At 35.9% G+C, this 20091-nt stretch overlaps 1 protein-coding gene across 25 annotated transcripts in view; it reads right to left on the bottom strand.

The window, feature by feature from the left end:
• The window catches only part of NRXN3 (neurexin 3), a 1534711-nt gene that overhangs the window by 140762 nt on the left and 1373858 nt on the right, over positions 1 to 20091 (bottom strand). For 16 of the 25 annotated variants that reach the window (XM_077910198.1, XM_077910203.1, XM_077910191.1 and 13 more), the window contains 2 exons: positions 10600 to 10689; positions 5069 to 5376 (listed from right to left, as the gene is read on the bottom strand). In XM_077910198.1, coding sequence (XP_077766324.1) covers positions 5069 to 5376; positions 10600 to 10689 — 398 coding nt within the window. The remainder of the gene's footprint in view (positions 1 to 5068; positions 5377 to 10599; positions 10690 to 20091) is intronic. The other 9 variants (XM_077910194.1, XM_077910208.1, XM_077910195.1 and 6 more) reach the window with 1 other exon arrangement.

Raw genomic sequence — 20091 nt, 5'->3', positions numbered from 1 at the left:
GTTCTTGTTGGACTTGGCTATCTCTCTCAGGAATTATCATCCCTGAGTTTGACAACTTAGCTTCTGACATTTAGCTAACCTGAGATTTGTTTCTCTTTACCATGTATCCAATTATACTCATTCTACAAGGCCCAGTTCCATTCCCACATTATTCATGAGATCCAGCCAAATCATTCCATACAACTCCCTCATTCTCCCCCATGCCGGCACCATTTGTAGGTCACTACCTCATATTGCTTGCTAATATCAAGCTCCATCATGGCAAAGATCCTGGATTTTTTCTCTTTGTAACCTTAAAAACATGTGGATAGATATATTTCATGAAGAACATAGTCTCTGAGGCCCACAAAACTCCAGGTTGGTTTAAAATGAAAGAAAAAAAAAATAAAGATGGGAAGTGAGCTATCAGAGAATTTCATTCCTGAGAACTTAGGAACTTTTCATTTGCAGTACTGATTCCAGCCTCCAAATTCTACCGTGAGTCTCCTTCAAATCTCTATCCCCCCAAAAGCTCTGAGCCCCCAATCTGAACTACAGATACTATTAGTAGAAGCAGCCCTATTTTCTGAGGTAGATCCTTGCTTGAGAGGATACTTTCATAATAAATGTTGGGGATAGAATAAAATAAGGTTAAAGCAGATTTAATCTCACTTTACAAGATGTACTTGTTTTTTTTTTTTTTTTTAAAGATTTTATTTATTTTTTATTTATTTATGATAGTCACACAGAGAGAGAGAGAGGCAGAGACATAGGCAGAGGGAGAAGCAGGCTCCATGCACCGGGAGCCCGACGTGGGATTTGATCCCGGGTCTCCAGGATAGCGCCCTGGGTCAAAGGCAGGCACTAAACCGCTGCGCCACCCAGGGATCCCACAAGATGTACTTGTTTTAAGCGTTTTACATATATTAAAACTCAGTTAACCTCACAACAATCCCTCAATATAAGCTGTACCCTACTAGTATCCTTCCCTGTCTCTAATTATACAAAGTGGTAGATTTAGGTTAGTTATAAATTCTTGCTATCCTCCCATCAAGAAGTGAGGTTTATATTTCCTTTCCCTGTAACTTAGAAAACTGGAAAAACTTTCTCTAGGACCCTTGAACCTCCATGAACTAAAAACTACATAGAGATCGATGCACCCAGCTGAGTCCAGTGTTTCTAGTTAACCCACCAAGACAGAAGTGTGTGAGTGAAGCCAGATTCTCCAGACCGGAGCAGCCACTGAGCAACCTCTGTCAACTCCATGTTGGGCAGAAGAATTGCCTTGCTGAACCCTGCCCAAATTTCTGAGCCACAAAATTGTGAGATCCAATGACACAGTTGCTATTTTAAGCCACTAAACTATGGGAAAATCCATTCCATAACAACAGTTAGCCACAACATATGACTCAGAGTCACTTAACTAATATGAAGAAGATCTACATTTTAAACCCAGGCAGCCTGACTCCAAATACATGCATTTAATCACTGCTATGGCCTTACCACTGAAGAAAAATTAAAATTGTCCAAAACACACTGATCATTCTAGAGGGAAAAATGTAAGCCATGCCACTTCTGGTTGTTAAATGATGATAAGGTATGTAATAAGGCCTATTTTGTTTTCCAATCTACTCAATAAATATTCAGTGAGCACCTACTCTTCCTGAATACCATCACTCACTCACCTGCTTTCTCAATGTACTCACCTGCCTTCTCAATGCATCCCCCTGCTTTCTCAATCTTAACTTTTTTTTTTTTTTAATATTCCAGGGAGGACCTAAACACACTCCTCTTCCTCCAGCTCTTCCTCCTCCTCCTCCTCTCCTTCTCCTTCTTCTTTTGTTAAAGATTTACTTATCTATTTTAGAGAGACAGTGTGCAGGAGTGGAGGGAGGGTTAGAGGAAAAGAGAGGGGAATCACACTCCCTGCTAAGTGGGAGCCTGATGTAGGACTTGCTCTCAGGACCCTGAGATCATGATGTGAACTGAAACAGAGAGTCAGATGCTTAAATGACTGAGCCACCCAGGCACCCTTAGACACACTCTTCTTAATATAGGGTAAAGACCTGATATTTGGGTACCATAGCTATAATTTAACACAGTCCATATGATACACAAGCAGTTCTGTAACAAACTAGAGTTTCAGAAAGATCGAAGTAGTGGTTATTTTCAGGAGGCTAGAGCATGTCAACTCAAAAACTGTTTATGTTCACACACAGGTAAGAGCAACACTGAAAGTGCTTGGCAGTTTTCCTTTGATCTGAAATCAACACAAACCAAAGTCAATCAGAAGTGAATTGCTCAAATGATGTTTTCTTAGCTTATGCTTAAAGAAGGAACCAGTAGATTGTTGTATAGCCAGAGGGTTTTACACCAAGATTTTAATGCTAATTTTATTTCTACTGGAAGAGTCTCCTGGTCTATCAAGGCAATCAAAGCAAAGGAAGATGGAACAGAGTATCATCTGGAAAAGGTTGTAAGATTTCACACATAATTGGCCTGGTGAACATGAAATCCAGTATTCCCCCACTTCTTTTTTCCCCACAGATCAAATTTTCATGAGCCCAGTTCACTCAAGAAAATTAGCTGGGTCACACAAGGATACATAAGAACTTGTGAGACTGACTGACCTTCCTCATCGAAAGTCTTCAGAGTCTGGGAATTGTCCTAAATCTAAGGTCCCCAGTTCTAACACAGGCTTGGTATAATTTGTACTTGAGGTCAGAAAAAGTTTGGAGACAAGGCAGGCTACTGAGTTTTTATGGAGCCCAGGACAAAGTTTGTTTGTTTGTTTGTTTGTTTGTTAATTAATTAATTAATTAATTTATTTATTTTTATTTTATTTTTTTTAGGTTCAAGTTTTTATTTAGGTTCCAGTTAGTTAATATACAATGTAATATTAGTTTCAGGACTAGAATTTAGTGACTCATCACTTACACGTAACACTCTGTGATCATCACAGTAAGTATTAGGGCAAAGTTCTTATGGCTAGTTGGCAAGAACAAAAAAGTCCAAAATTCTTGGCATAAAGTTATTTCTTCTAGCTAATCTTTACAAAGAATTTGGAGCTTTTTGATCCCTCATCCCACTCTAGTACAATTCTATTAGCCTGTTGTCTTTTCTCTAAGAATTTGCATTTACACATCCTTAACAACAAGAATGTCAACAGATATATAACTCATCTTTATGGCCATGGTAGAAGGAAAAGGAAAGATATGTAGATGAAATCTAATTATCACTGGATGCAAACGAAAAGAAACTCTAACAGGAGGTAGTTAGAAGGGTATGCTCCAGCTGTCCACATCTTCCAAAATGACAATAGATTTTATGATGTTCAGAGTCATAATCACTTGCAAGATTTTGTACCTTGTACCCTACTCTTATCTGCAAGTTTAGCTTCCTTAGCTTTTGGAAAGACTCACCCACTGTTCTCCTATTTGTGTATTTGTTGCAGGAGGAAAAGCCAAAACCTATAATTGCCATGGTTTAGTCCCTGAATCCCTATGTAACATTAAATCCTTCTGAGGTCAGTAAAAATTTGGCCTTGAAAAAGACAACAGGACCAGCCACTCCTATGAAGAAAAAGCCATTTGTTCCTCTGCTTCCCACAGAGTTAGCGGAATGTATTACGACAGAAACAGAACAAGTCTACCAGGACCTGTGCAGACAGAACTATCTGTTCACCAACCATAAACAGATCTGCTCTTGAGCTATAGAGAGTCATAATAGAAATATATATTGCCTTTTATCTTCTTTTCAGTGAGTAGAGTGAAGTGTCAGGAGTTATTGCTTTAATATCAGTAGAGAAGAAGCCATTTCTTTTTTGAGCATGTGCGTAGGTATACATGTAACAGGACACACAACTATAAGACTGCTATGCTAACCCGATTCTTAGTAGCCATTCTAAAATACATAAAATTGGCCTGATAACATCATCAGTGCATACAGCCTTGAATTGTTCCCATGAAATCATGTAAAAAGCTGCCTGGATATTTCTACCCAAAGAAAAGGGAAAAGGAAGACAACACTTTTACCTCTACTTAACTCGCATAAACTTAATTCAGAAGAATGAGAACATATATGGGGTTTAATTGATTATTGACTTTATGTTTACAGTGCCCACTGACATCAATGAGAGGGTGATGTCAAAGACTCAATTGAGCTCCTGGATAATGTCTTAAAACTAAGAAACAGAAAGGACAAGTACTGATCTACTGAATCTTCTATAAACACTAACTAGGCTCAGGGTAATTTCCCCCACAAGCAATTGGAATGTCTTATTTTATGCCACGGCATTTAAGGCTAATAACTCGATTAACCTCCTATCCCCTACTAACTAGATTTATGAAACGCCAAGGGAGCCAGCAAAGCATTAAGCTTTAGCTTGGGTATAATTACTTTTAAGTGAAAAAACAAAACCATTACCACAAAACTAAAGACTTCCTACATAGCTAAACTCAGACCTTCACAATATCTATTGTCATATAGAATCTTGGTCAAATATAGAAGAAACAAAATAGATAAAAAAATAACAAGTGATTGGTCAACACTCAATAACAAAAGCAAAGATTACATTTTATAAGCATTAGTTGAACTTCTAGCTTCAATTGCCCTTGATTTAATGCTACCTATTGGTCTTAAAACTTAACAATTCATGTTTCAGCAAATCCATCAAGAGGATGTGAATAGAACTGAACTAGGATATAGTCTCTCCTATGATAACAAATTTTCCTTTCCCCTTTTTCCCTTTTTACTACTGAAAAGAAAAATAATTAAATAAATGGAGGAGTATTTCATACCGAAATTGTTAGCCATTGCTCATTTTGAATAACAGCTTTACCATTTTGGCAATAAATATGATAGGAATAATACCCTATAAGTGCACGCAAAACTTTTATAACTTCTTTAGCAATGAATTTGTCTCTCTCTACTCCTAGATCTTATTACTGTGAAAATCTGTAGGCATCTTCCCTACAAACATGGTAATTCGGACTCTTTGGCAACATAGCAACACTGATATTATAGTAACATCTCAAAGACAAAAAAAAAAAAAAAAGCAGAATCAATTAAGAGTTGGAGAAAGGCTTACCTGAATGCTTGCTGTAGAGCGATTTTTGCGGGTTGTGGTAGTAGCCATTGTAGTGGTGGTTTCCATGACTGTAGTAGACATTTCTGGTGGCATGGAGGTCGTCTGTGTTGTTCCCAAGATTGAAGGGACTTCTCCCACCAGTCGGACACTTCCATTGATTTTAATATTAGGGTTATTCTCAGCTGCCATGTTCAGTACTTTCAAACCATCGTAATAGAGCCCAGAGAGCTGGCCTTGGAAGAGACGTCCTTTGTCTTTTCCACCGATGGCTATTTGCGCCTGGGTGTTGAAGATGGTTAACTGCCGGCCTAGTGGGTTGGGTGGAGGAAACATTATTATTCCCATATGTTATTTTTCTTTGCTTTACCTAGTCTGAATGGACCAGGTATCAAAAAAGGCTTCCTTGAGCAATTGAAGGGGAGAAAACTGGATAACAAAAATTCAATGAATATTAGCAAGTAACATTTCACTATGTTTATCTCTTCCACTGTCTAGCTGAATATCTTAGATAAGCTGAATAATTTAGTCTCTATTTTATTATTGTGAGGAAAGAGAAATCTTGGTTCAATGATGTACAGTATTGCAGTCTTCTTAGGTATATAGTTGTGAATGACAGAATGGAACCTCCAAATCAGGTGATGACAGTAATAAATACCAATTGCACTAAGTTTTAATCTACAAAGTTATATAACAGCTACTAAAAGAATTATATATGGCAAACAAAAACTCAGTGAGGTAACTCAGGACACTGAATTAAAAAAAAAAAGTCTGATAATTAAATTAACTGAAACTAAATTAAATTCCAATTAAAAGATTTGGATTCACTGCATACTTACAGAAATAAAAGTTTACTCACCAACACCTCATTTTCTAGAAATCTTCATGATACATAATATTCTATCTATACTCTCTGTTTAATAAACATCACAACAGATAATTTCCTATCTCTTTTGGGGACGGATGGAATTATGGTCACACAATTCTATCTTTCCCTAAAACATGGGAAATAAGCAGGTGTTGATAATGTTTCTGGGATGGGGAAAGAAAATAATGTCATTCCAAATCAATGAATTTTAAAAGAGAGGATGGATATTAATGAAAAAGAGCAACACAAAAAACTCCTTAAAATGGTATAAAGGTATGTTAATGTGTTGAAGACTAGCAGTAGTTTAACTTATTTGGAGTTCCCATTTGGGGAACCATTTGTGCTTCTGTGAATAGAAAACTATCAGAATGAAATCATGACATAATAGTCTAGAATAGTGCAACTCAATTTATCTTCTTACCAACTACCTCTACTTAAAAAAAGACTCTCTTAAGTGCTAGATTTTTCCCAGAAAAACTTATGCAGCTTTTTAAGGCTAAGGCATTCTATGCTATTATTTCTTTGGATTATTTCCTTCTGCTTTTCCATATGGAAAAGGGGCAGAAACTTATTAATGGAATTAAATATATCCTCTTTGAATTTTTCTTCACTTAAATCAGTAATCATTCTTAATCCAATCACTTGATTTATTTTAGCTATAAATGACTGGGATATTCTGGAATATTTCTGCCTGCTTATTAAAAGGGAGTCTAATTTTAAAAGACTAAGGTTTTTGTACCACTATCTCTAAAAAGAATAGAGGCATACTGTAATTTTTGGGCTCTTAACCTCTACCACTAATACACAGTCTTAAAATCTATACAATAATTAGCTATCCTTGAATTTCTAGTATATAACGTGTAATGCCTTCTGAATGTATAATAATGGATGAAATGGAAAAGTCAAAAAAAGGAAAGTGTATATTTTCAGAGGGAATTCTTTATGCAAGAGTGAATTCTGCTCATGGAACAACTCTTAAGGGCATATTAGTCAAGAATGATTTATAAATAATACCTTTTTGAAAGTGTTAAATACTGCTGTATGCAGAATAGAACAAAGAATTTTGTTATAGTGAAAATTATCTGCACTCTCTAAAAATATTTGGAAAATGAAAATGGAATCTGTTGGATTTTATAACAGAATAGTTCAGATCCTAAGGGAAATTCAAAATAGATCTAATAGATTTCTATTATTTTCCTACCAATTCCTTCAGTGCCCTGTGCACATGCAACATCGCCTGCCCTATGGCCTCTCATTTCTCACACAAGATGCAGCAAAATGTTCAATGCACAATAACACTAGATAATGGGTTGGAATTCAACTCTCTCTACTATCATTTCTTTGACAATAGCTTTTTTGAGGGGGTCTAAGCTTACTGCAAAAGAAATGCCATGATGGAAGAGAATAAATACACCTTCACCCTTGCATAGGCTTTTGTGGGCAACTTAACATAATAAAGAGGAGCTGCCCAAAAGGAGATCTCTAGGACTCAATTCAGTAGCTTACACCAGATAGACCTAATGTTAAGCTATCCTTTCTATTCACACAACTGTCGGCCAACCATAATATTTATTCATCTCCTTTTTGGTATATGCTTTAGCACGGATGATCAGTGAATAGGGATAGCTAGTGATAGGCAAGAAATTTTATATTTCTGAAAGCACTTCACACCTGTAATGATCCTCACCTTATTTTTCTAGTGATATTATTCTGCCAATTATTACAAATAAAAAGAGGGTCAGGGAGAACTGAAATGCAAAATTGAATTACATTGGCTGGAAACAATGGATCTCCTTTATTCCAGTTGCCATAGTATACTGCATAAAATGGTCTTTCTTTGTTCAAGACTAACCCATGCTTAGAGAAGGGCAAGGCATGTTTCCACAGACGAAGCCACTGTTCCATGATTGGCTATTGCTGCATTCCCAGAGAGATCTAACTGTTTCTTGAGAACAAAACGCTCGTGGGGTGAAATAGGGAAGGAGGTTGTCTATCCTTCCATTTTTCATCATGCTACAGGAAGTGTTTGGATTTTTTGTTTGCTTGTCTATTTTATGGTCTATTTCTGGCTAGATCTGTTTTTCTTCTGTTTCAAGATGCTTTCCTAGCCCTTTATATCTTGGATTAGGTAGTTCAGAGTAAAGCTGACAGTCACTAAAGTAATAATGGGAAACTCAGTCTCCTGCCAGTTTTTCCTCTGATCAATTTACCTCTCTCAGCCAAGGAGGAGTAAATGAATAACTCAGAACCAGTCATCACTACCCTTTCCCTATGAAGGGTTATTATAAGGGACTGACTGGAGCAAGTTTTATCATTTGCTCAAGATTTCTCAAAATCAATGTCAGATCTCATTATTGTCATTCATTATGATCAATCATGTGTTTTACAATAAGCAATTATGATATCTATATCCCCAACTAAGAATTGTTCTATCATTCACAATACTAAATTTGGTTATACTAGTACAGGGCTTATAGCAGGTTTCTTTTTGTTTTGCTTTGGGTGCCCATCTCCTTGGAAGTCATTTTTGTTACCTCATTTGGATATCAAGTTCACATACTGCTTAAATTAAATCTTTGCACGTCTCCAGTCAGTGTTACACAAAGACTAATTAATTAAACCTCAGAACACCCTTGGGGAATAGGCAGTATTATTTCTCCTCTCCTTAGATGGGAAATCTGAGATATAAAGAGGTTAAGTGGATTGTCTAAGGTCAGAAAGTATCAGTCAATAGTAGACAGAGCCAGAAAACAGACTCAGGAATGCTGTGACCCAGATCTCTTCTCCAATGACAGAAATAACTCCAAAGAGGCATTCCAAGTACTTCCTGATACGTCTGCCTATTCATCCTTCCATCTTTACCCTCTTTTACTCATTGTCTTTAAAAGGTCTTTTGGTATATATTTTCTACTCCTTTTGAAGAGAAGGTTAGCTAGACAGAGGAAGGGGTAAAGCAATAGAATGAATAGATGTTACTCACCCAATGCGTAAAAAAAGTAATTTCAGTTAAAATAATGTAGAAGAAAGAACCTCCAAGTTTGCAAATAATCATTTTCAATATTATGTGCATATATAAATACATACATATTTGGTTAAGAAACTAGCAAGCCACCCTCCATTCCCACCTGAACCACCCTTCCCCTTCGATTTGTCATCTATTTGAAAGTGTCCTTCTATATGAAAGCCAACTAATAACAATGCTATCAGAAGGAAAACTAAAAGCCTACTCATAACTTTATAATGGTTTATACAAATGAAAACGCCTGGCATGCTCTTAAACTTAGACTTCAAAAGGCGATGGAGTAAAAGAAAATATTATTAACATAAAATCGAAAGAAAAAAAAGTTCTCTCAGGCACATGAGACTCAGACATGCATCTAGTTTTCTTCTCCTTTTTAAAAAGTGAGGCAATCATAGTCTTTAATGTTAAAGGGACTTTATGAGCTGGTGATTACTAAACAAAATTATTTGCTTTTTAGAGTTATTCTTAATTTATTTTTAATTAGACCACATACGTTAAAAACAGGGCAAACAGTTAAGACTTAGTGAGGATTTTCCGTGTTTAAGGGTCTAAATGTTGTCACCCAACTTAAAACTGTAATTAAGTTTGCTTAAGTTGCATATTAATATATTCAATTACTTTTTATGTATAACTCAATCAAATCTCTATAAATTTTAAGAACTCACTGAAGGTCTTGAGACAAGAGTAGCTTACACTGGCTCAGGAAAGAAGGGAATAAATAGTTTCCGGAAACAGAGCATTCTCTTCATTGAAAGGTAATAGTTTACATCCTAACAAACAGAAGCCACACAGAAAATTCTAACATCAGGTATAACCGCTGCCCTCTTTTATTAACAAAGTGGTTGTTTTCTTCAGGAAATAGAACTGCTGTTTTGCCTTTCATGAGCCTTTCTTTTCCAACTCATTGTCTTAGCTACTTCCACTTTTGTTGCATAAATATCAAACCCATAATGGTATTATACAACCAAAGTGTAAAATAAGCTTCTTTTTTTTTTTTTTTTTTTTTTTTAGTTTCAGTCAGCAACTAGGACACAATTAACCTCTTATGAAATACTTTTGCCTCTGTAAGTTTGAATCTAAAGGCAAAATTCATCTTTCTCATACTTTCTTCCTTTAAAAACAAATGTTAGAAAACACTGCTCCCCTTATAACATTTGTCTTAAGCAGTTTAAGTTACAAGAGTCGATCTGATGATGATTTTTTTTTTTTTTTTTTTTTTTTGTTATCCACGCTAGAGAGTAAAGCCAAAACAGCCTCAAGATGTAAGTTTAAAGAGTACTTTTGAAATTTCTTTAGAAAGCTTTGGTATAAGAGGTAATTTAAAACAAATTAACAAATAATGTCATGCAGTGGTTAAATTGCCATAATACATTTCTTTTTTAGAGGTTCCTGGAATTTCTTGTTTGTGGTTGTCACGCTGATAGCAAGCTAGATGTTAGTCCCTTTAACTGTATTTTAATGGCAATGTATTATAGCATGATTTATCAACATATGGCAGGTGGAAGCTGACACAAATTATAATGAAAATTAAAACAGTCATTTATGCAGCAGGCGATTATCATTTAAGGAACATTTATTTGCAGGCTTTAAAAATGAGGGTTTAGAATCAAATGATTTTAAAATGAAAGTTTTAACGACGGTTACCTTTTTCCTGCAGCCACTCCTCTACGGGCCGGTTATATTTGAAGGGGATTTTCTGTTTTACCATTTGGAAGCGTTCATTATCAGTGTTGCCTTTAAAGTTTAAAAAACAGCTTAAAAAACAATCTGAAAAGTCAATACGTCATTAAAAAACATCCTAGGTTTTTGGTTTGTTTATGAAGTTTTTAGAAATAGATATCAATTTATCTTTAGTAGAGGTGGAGTCGAAGTCACTCTGCCCTTGGTTGACATGTTTGAGGTCAGGCTAGTCTTAGCTATGCAGTGCTCCATCACATTTTGGAAATGTGGCATGAGATAGGAATCAGTGAGATGTTTGGCAATTTATCGAAATGGGTTTACCATTACTCTTCTTCATCATATTGGGCCAATGGAGGCACAAGGAATTTCTTGGTTTGTGAGTAGTTCATTGACTAGTCCATGGTGGGGGACTCTCAGGGTCTCAGTCATGCAAGATCTACTCTTACAGTACTATACCATATCAGGAGTATGGGGTCATGTACTTCCTTATTCTCCACTCAAGTGTTTATAACTGCTTTATCTTCTGGTGAAGGGAAAAAGATAATTAAGCCTTGATGGCCAAGGGAGACTTCTTATTCCATAAAGGAGACCCTGGCATCCTATGTTAAATAGATGGAGTATTATAGATGGTTCTTTATATCTATTTAAGACTTGTACCATATTTTAATTTTTTGTACTATATTTTAAAAGAAGAAAACCCAAAGTAAATATTTGTAAACCAAAGTGGCTATAAATATAGTGATGGAGTATTAGCAGACTTTTAAGCATCTATATTTTATTACTAATAGATGCAAGCTGTATATGGTTATCTAGTCTCTCTCTCTCTCTTACCTTTCTATGAGAGGTCCTTTCTGGGGATCCCTGGGTGGCGCAGCGGTTTGGCGCCTGCCTTTGGCCCAGGGCGCGATCCTGGAGACCCAGGATCGAATCCCACATCAGGCTCCCGGTGCATGGAGCCTGCTTCTCCCTCTGCCTATGTCTCTGCCTCTCTCTCTCTCTCTGTGACTATCATAAATAAATAAAAATTAAAAAAAAAATTTAAAAAAAAAAAAAAAAAAAAGAGAGGTCCTTTCTGAACATGTATCTATTCAAAAAGCCTATTTGGGATACTTCCTCTAAGCATGAAATATCTAATTAGTTTTAAGCCTCAAACATAAATCTTTTAACTGCTACTATGCCCCCTTATTCCTTTTGTAACTGTTGTTACTATCCCTGAATGGTTTGTCTAATTAGGACAGACTTGGAGAGTGGTATTGTGGAGATATACCCCTAATGAATATGCTTCGAAGCACAAAATAATGAAGCCATACTTTGGGAACTGCTCTACCTCATCAACCAACCTCATAGTGATCAAGCAAAAACTAGCAAATTCTAATTCATGACTTTTAGCTTATGGACCTATGTTGGGACTCAGGGAATCTCATTCCAAATTACCAACATTAAAAAATGAAATGAAAATCTCAAAACAGGTATCTTGGAAATCATTTTCAAAGAAGTCTAAAAGCCAGAAAGAATGTGAGGATTAAATAGAGCATCAGGCCAAGTGAGTAGAAGGTGATCACGGCATTTCAATCTTAAGGCCACCTTCCTATAGGGGTTATTATTCACAGAAAAGATTCCACGTGTGACTAAACTGGTACCTGCTTTCCATGAGGTGTAACATGGAAAAGAGTGGCCATGCTGGGAGATGTTTCCAAGATTCCCCATTCATTTCTGCTATGAACAAATGATTTTAAGAAGCTGACACATTCTCATTCCCAAGGAATAAAAAAATAACAAAAACAGTAACAACAAAAACAAAGCTCATGAAAGAGACAACACTGGGTCTGTTTCTAGCCTACATAATGGGATCTTATGTGGCTGGGATAAAACATATTAACATATAAAAGGATAGATCCAATAAATGGAGTATTATTTCTCATAGACAAAAAAAAAAAAAAAAAGGTGGAGGGAGAAGATGTAGGCAAGGAGAAAAAAGCAGAAAGGCAACTTCTTGGTTGTACAATAAGTCCATGGCAAAAGATGTTAATTTATCTGTTAATATAGTTACCAATTAGAGATTATTATAATAATCCTCCCTGGTAGATCTGGGTATTAAGAATTCTAATAATCCAAAATTAAGTTGGGTAAATTTTCACTTGTCTTCAGAGAAAAGGAGCATGCACTGAAAAGAACCTATATCTCTTCCTCTTAATCCTACCCTAAAGAAGACAGGTAAGACAAAGGATATCATCCATCTTCATAAGTTTTGACCCCTCTCAAGTTTTAGTTACACTAAAGTATTATACTGAAAAATGGCAAATGGGTTGTGCCAGATTCACCTTAAATATATTCTATTACTTTGGGTTTTCTGTTACTGTTGTTGGCTACAACATTAAATATAGTGATACCCTGCACTCCACTCACTGTGGAATAGATTAGTGAAGTCAAGAGCAAATGTAAAGGTAAATATTCTTGGAAACATGCAGGAAAAATCAAAAGTATCTAAAATTTCCAACTTCCAGAGTTTTATATGCACTGAAATAACTAAATAAGAAGGTACAATGATTTACTTCCTCCAAAATACATAGGGGGGCTCTTTGTCCTCCTAAGCATCCCCTCTCCATACACACTCTTTCAAATCTAAATCCCCATAGAAAAATCATTTTGAGGCATGGTACAGGCTAGAAAAAGAGTAAAGTATGTTGGATAATCAATAAGTAATATGTTGGGAGAACAGCATAGCCATGATTCAACCTTAGACCCATCGGAAAGTGAAAGAGAGAGAGTCATTCTTCTCCATCTCAGCTTTAAAGACATTTAGAAAAAAGTTTTAAGTTTTCCACATCAGATTCATAGCATCTGGCACTAATGATAGTGATCTTGCATACTGTTAAAAGTTGTGAAAGATGGATGGTCATTTGGAAAACCAAATTGGTTTAAATTGCCACATTAACATTGTTCTTAGTCTCTTTTCATGTTCTTGTTGGTTTTTATTTTAATTTATCTCAAACATTAGTAAGAACTTTTTTAAGAAACATGTGCATGAGAATGAGTTCATTTGCCCCAGGCCCCATTTGCTAGACTGACTGAATAGTAAACAACCTTCTAAACATAAGAATTCATACACAGGGACTACCTGAAAGCTGAGCAAACCTTGTAAAATTCACATACATTCATATTAAATCCTTAATGACATTCAGTTGTACATTTCATATAGCAACCAGTATGAAAGTTTAAACAAAGTGTGAAATCAGTTCTTCAACAGAAGTGAAGACGTCCTCAAGAAAGAATGGCCTTATGAATAGTAATGTCATAATGTCACTAAAAAGAGGCATATGTGTGTTACTAATTAGACCAAGAAAATGTAATGACCACATTTCTCAAACACACTGAGAAATCTATAAATTGCACCATGAGATCTTCAAATAGACAGTTCTTAAATTACTTATATGGGTCTGACACTCACCTACATAGAACTGAGTTTTAGAAAGAAAATTAGTCACATTTCGTTCTGTTTAAAATTAAAAATGTGTGTGTGTGCATGTGTATCCCCATCCATTTTTTTATCAGAAATTGAGATTTTTTTTAAGGCCATTGGCCTCCTACATTCATTTGCATTTGTATCATTGGTTCTATTATCAAGTATTTCAACTCCTTGGAGACACATCTAATATGCACTGTTGAATTATAATATTGTGAAGAGAAGAATACTCTGAGGTGAAATTTTTAAGGCCCAACTGGTTCACACAGAGCTCCAACCTCTATTTGGAAACACCTCATGTTTTCTACATTTGAGTGAATCCATTTAGGATAAAAAAAAAAAAAAAAAGAGAGAGAGAGAACAGAGTTAGGAAGACAAAGAAAGCAAATTGACCCTTCAACAGTTTCCCAAAACATCGGTCTCTCTTTGCAGTTCCAAAGGAGTAAACTTGAAATTTGTTGCCAGTCCCAAAGGAATAAATATTCTTTAAATTAGAGAATGGAACAATATAGAGAATTTTCATGTAGCACAGAAAATGACTTTTATGACACCTCTATTATTATACTCTAGTGGTCCAAACACAGATCCTATTCATTAGCTATTACCCTTATTTTCTTTAAGCCATAATTAATACAGCACAGGAGTTAGGATCATGGGCTTTGGAGACAAATTTGGCTTCAAGTTCTAGCATTAGCATTTAATAGCTGTGTGACCTCAGGCAAGTGACTTAGCCTCAGTTTCCCCATTTCTCAATTCACCATAGGACTTGGTGTAGTATAATAAGTAGAGAATAAACAAAACCTGGGACATGAAAAACATTCACGTTTAAGAATTATTATTAATACGATTCTGTTCCTTCCTCATGATCTAAAGGAACCACAATGATTTCAGGGTGTACTTCCATGGTCTCAGAACTTTACCAGGCCTCCATTCAAAACATGGCCATATTCCATTTGGACCCACAAAGGTTATCTTCCAAAGATCAACGAGCTATAGAAAATGAAACATCCTAAATATCTCTGAAATCTCCTAGCTGTTGCTTTTTATATTTCTGAGTCTTCTAAAATATACTTAGCTAACCCCATTTCCAAAACAAAGTGGGTTTCTAAAACCACTGAAAGTAAAAGAGCAATCCAGGCATTGACAGATGCGATTTCTTGGTCTAGCCACAGGTAATGATGATATACTGCTACTAAGTTGAGGAAGAGTGTCTTAAAGGTTCTGGCAATTTGCATCAGGCTGGCAGAACATGCTTTCTTGCAGGTAGCCTATAAATACCATCTGAAATGTTGTCAAGCACATGGACATGCTAATAGGAATACGGTAACAACATTCATCTGTGCAAAATTAATGCCAGAGGTACTTTTTACATTTTGTTTTGAGTCCTAGAATAAAAGAAAAAAAGTTTTCTTTATTGCTTTGTTGACATTAAAAAATGAGACTATGGGTCTAATGAACAGTCAAAGAATGAATACTATGTATTAGAGCCAGAGGCAAAAGAAAATCGATGTGGGTAGGCTCAAGCAATAGGGCATTTCAGAGGTTCTTACAATGTCTCTCTCCCCAAAGAACACTTTGTGAGTTTCAAAGCAAATGTAAGACACTAAAGAAAAGGAACTGGTGAAATTCTCTAAGCTTGGCTCTGGTCTTGTTCCTGATGTTGACCCAGACAAACTCTCCCAGAGTCAGAGAGGGGCCGTTGTGTTACCCAAAGGACATCTAGAATGTTTGGCCACTTGTAAGTGATGGATAGACCTCAACAAAATATGAGCACCTGGTATATATAAAGGCCGTTCAGCCAAAGAGCTCAAAGTGCAATTATAAGCATCATCTCATTAATCCTCAAATACACCTTTGGGGTTGAAGAAAAAATAACTATTCATGTTATGAGCCTTGATCCTTTCATGTGACAAGGTAAAGAAATTAATATCTTAGAGCAGAAAACTGATCAGTTGGGGGAAGTGAATTAATAGACCCAGAGCACAAGGGCATTATTAAGTAAGCAAGCTTCTTCAGACTCACTTCGATGGTTCTGTGAGCCCAGGAAACCACCTTTCCCAAGTGATGAGATGTTTGCTCCTGGAGCATAGTGTGGGTCACTCAGGCATACCTGATTTGGCCAGTGAAGCACACTGTCTCATAGATACATTCAGAAATGAAAAACATATGTGGAAAGGCATATAATTTCCTTCTTATATCAAAGTCATTGTATCGATCCACAGTTTCTAGGCTACAGGAGTTAAGCTGTTGAAACAAAGATGGCTCAAACATGAGTAAAAAGAACAATGGTTGTGGTCAGACTTTGGATGAAATCCTATCTCAGACATTTACCACTTCTGTGAACTTGAACAACTGGATTAATCTAGATGAGTCTCAGAGTTTCTTCACTTGTCTAAAAAAAATGAAGATAATAATACTTTTAATGCAAGGTTTTATACAAATTAAATGCAGTAATCCAGGCAAGGACTTATTTTATGAGGAATTGGAAGAAGTCGGGAATGGGGAAGTTCTGGGATTTATCTTAATCCTCAGGATCCTTCCCTAACACATGTTGGAAAATGAGGACCATGTTAGAGATGTATCCCTGGTGTTTTATGCCCAGGTATCCAAGAGACCATCTCTCTATTCTTTGACCTTTGCTCCTAGCTGAGGTGACTTTTTGTGCAAATATGCTAACGTTGAACTTCTTTTTCATTCCCAGACCTAATTGAAAGTGTCATTTCTGTTGAAATGTAATTATCCAAAGGCCATTTGTCCTGATGCAACAATTAGAATATTTATCACCAGTCCCTCTCCTTTTCCTGTATGTTGAGGCCATTCTCAACTCTCTTCCTAAAGCTCATTTCCCCTGGAATTTCTCTTCATTTCTCCTCATCCATCAAGGATATCAAGGATATTTTCAATCCCAGAAATATTAATAAAACAGGATCTGGGGGACTTCAATATCTTTATTTGTTTCCATATTTTAAGAGAATATTTTAAAGTAATTTCTAATGGAATCTTCCTCAGTACAGTAGGTCTATGTAGCATCTGTTCTTTAAGAGCCACTTTCAAAAATGACCTGTTATGAATTAAAATATAAATAGACTATAAAATTTGATTGGCTTCCATAATTATTTCAAAATGTACACTAAAGCTAGACTAGTCAATTTCAATGGCTGAATTTTGTCTAGTTCCTTTCTGGTAAACTCGTTTAAAATATCTATGCCTTGGTGTATCTTTAAACTTTAATTTCTCCCTATGTAGGATGAGGATTATAATATTGACTGCAACATAGGGTTCTCTTGAGAACTAAATGTATAAGTCCTTAGTATCTGGCACAATTTAAGTGCTCAATATATATGGCTTATTACTATTATTGCTATTGTGATAATAGTACTTGATTCAAAAGGGTTAAGCTCAAATGAAGGTAAACTTATAAGAATTACTTCACTACACAATTTTTAGTGTCAAATCTTCTCAAATTTCCTTTTAACATAAAGCCTTAGTGTCCGGTCTTCAACCATTTGACATATGATCTCTTTCAGATTCCCCCAGGTGCCTTTCTTCTTATCACTTATTTCCTCCTTGTTGCAAAAGCCACAGTGTTATTTTGAGGTCACTCTTTCCTGTGATCTATGCATTCCTGCATGTCCACCCTCTGTGTCTCCCTGTGTCTCTTTAATCTTGTTGGTTTCTTTCATTTCTCTCTAGCAACATTCCTCTCATGCAGAGGGAATCAAATTCAATGTTTTTAAAGGCAGAATGTTAGAATATTTGGTACAAAAAAGATCACGTATGTGTGAGGTTCCTATACAGCTCAGAATATAGGTAAGAGATTGGAAGTATAATTTCAACAGGCAACAAATAACATTTTCATTCTCGTGAATAGGAAAGTCACACCAAAATTAACATGTCTGATGTCATAATAAACTGATGTTGTAGTAATTCTTCTGTTGAGATCTTACGGAATCCTAGTATTTATAAATTATAGGTCTTCTAGACCAACCTTAAATCTCATGCCTACAAATGAATATATTATCCCCAAGGGATCTAAAGACACAATCACTGTATCATGTTTTACTCACCCTTGACTTGGTTAATATACTGGTTTGCAACAGTTGTCTAAACAACCACATCATGGCACCGTCACATATTAGGCTTATTTCCAACTAAAACCCCAACACAGTTTCTACCTGAATTGCTTCCCCTAAAGCTTGGGCCATCTTGCATGCATGCAATATATTTTATGAACTTCAAAGCAGGACTTTAATTGCACCCTATCAAATGTATTCTTTTTTGTTTCACAGCAGCATTCCAACCTGATAAGAAAATGCTTAACTTTAAGTCTTTTGTCTCTGGCAGGAGACACATTTCTTAGCTTTATGTCATTTGCAAATTTGATAAGCATATCTCTCTGCCTTTATTCAAGACCCTGAAAAATGTACAGAATAGGAATATGTGGTGGCTTTAGAATGTCTACAAATTCTTTGAAACTCCTTTCTGTAAGAGATGGAGCTTGATTCTCTAACCTTGCATGTGGCCTCGACTTAGTGACTCAATTCTAAAGAATAGGGTATGTTGGAAGTGACAGTGTGTGGCTTGAGAAACTAGATCAAAAAAGGCATTGTGACTTCTCTAATTTTTTCTCCCTCGCTCCCTCCCTCCCTCTTTTTCCCTCTCCTTCTCAATACCCACCCTAGCAAAGCTAGTATGATATCATAAGTACATAAGGACACTTAAGTCCTTTGCAGAGACCTACATGGAGACCTGAGGCCATCAGATCTCCATGCCTAGTTTAAGTCTTGAGGTGACTGCAGCCCCAATTGCTATCTTGATGTCAACTCATCAGATACTTTGAGCCAGATCCACTCAAATAAGCTGCTATCCAATCTTGACCTACAGAAACTGTACAACAAGAAGTATTTGTTGTTTTAGGCCAGTAAATTTTGGGGTAATTTGTTAGGTAGCAATAGATGCAGGGAAACTAGAAAACTTCATCTGAATGTTTCAGCTTAACCAGAGGCAGACATCCTTAAGATGTTGTCATAGCTCTTTTTATATTATACTATTTCAGGGAAATGAAGACACACTGTGTCTATAACATACTTCTCATCTGCTAGTTTGTTAATGTCATCCAAAGAAAATTAGTCTAGTTCCATAAGATTTGTTTTGATGAGCCCATGTAAGTCCTTAGCCATTATCAGATTCTTTGTTAAATGGTTAAGCACATCACAATTTTTCTGTTAAACATAACACTTGAGAATTTTTATGTTATCAGTCTCAAGTTTAAGAGATTCATCCTTTTATATCCTGTAAAATTTGGGATACTTTTCCTACACTAGTTTTCTATTCTGACTAAGCAAACATTAACAGGGGTTTAGGTTTAATTTCTTAAGAATTTGGGAAATTATTCAGGTAAGACCCATAGATTTGAACTCTTCTGAAAAACTCTGTTACCATTTCCTCAGCAAAAGGTGGACTGGATTTTCCTAGTCATTTTGTTTGTACCAGCCTTTACATTCTGAGGGAAATTCTCCTTGCTAGAGAACATGCTGGTGATGGATGAAGATGTGTGAGGGTGAAGGAGTGGGGATGAAGGGAGTCCAAAAAACCAGTAAGGTCCCACTTAAGCAAATGTTTTTTTTTTTTATGTTTTATAATTAAAAAACAGTTTCTGGGAGTTCTTTGGAATTTACATTTTATACTTTGAGAGAAGGAGTCTACAATTTTAAAGTTGCATAGACTTCAAAGATTATCTAAGAAATATATTTTTCCTATCTTAATGTTTCTCAAACTTCTCACTTACAAAATCATTAGAAATAAGAGTCCTAGCATAGGCAAGCCTCAGAGAGTGTAGAATTCAAGGATAACCCTCCCCTATCAAAGATATTAATTAAGGAATTGTCTGTACTTCTATTTGTTTGATTATATGGCATTTCCAAGGCTTTTCAAAAAATGAACCAGTTGGCAGCCACGCATCATTTAGCACAAGATTCAAAGGTCAGATATAC

Source organism: Canis aureus, chromosome 9 (genome assembly GCF_053574225.1).
Source record: "Canis aureus isolate CA01 chromosome 9, VMU_Caureus_v.1.0, whole genome shotgun sequence".
NCBI lineage: Eukaryota > Metazoa > Chordata > Mammalia > Carnivora > Canidae > Canis > Canis aureus.
This window is presented reverse-complemented; position numbering and strand designations above follow the sequence as displayed.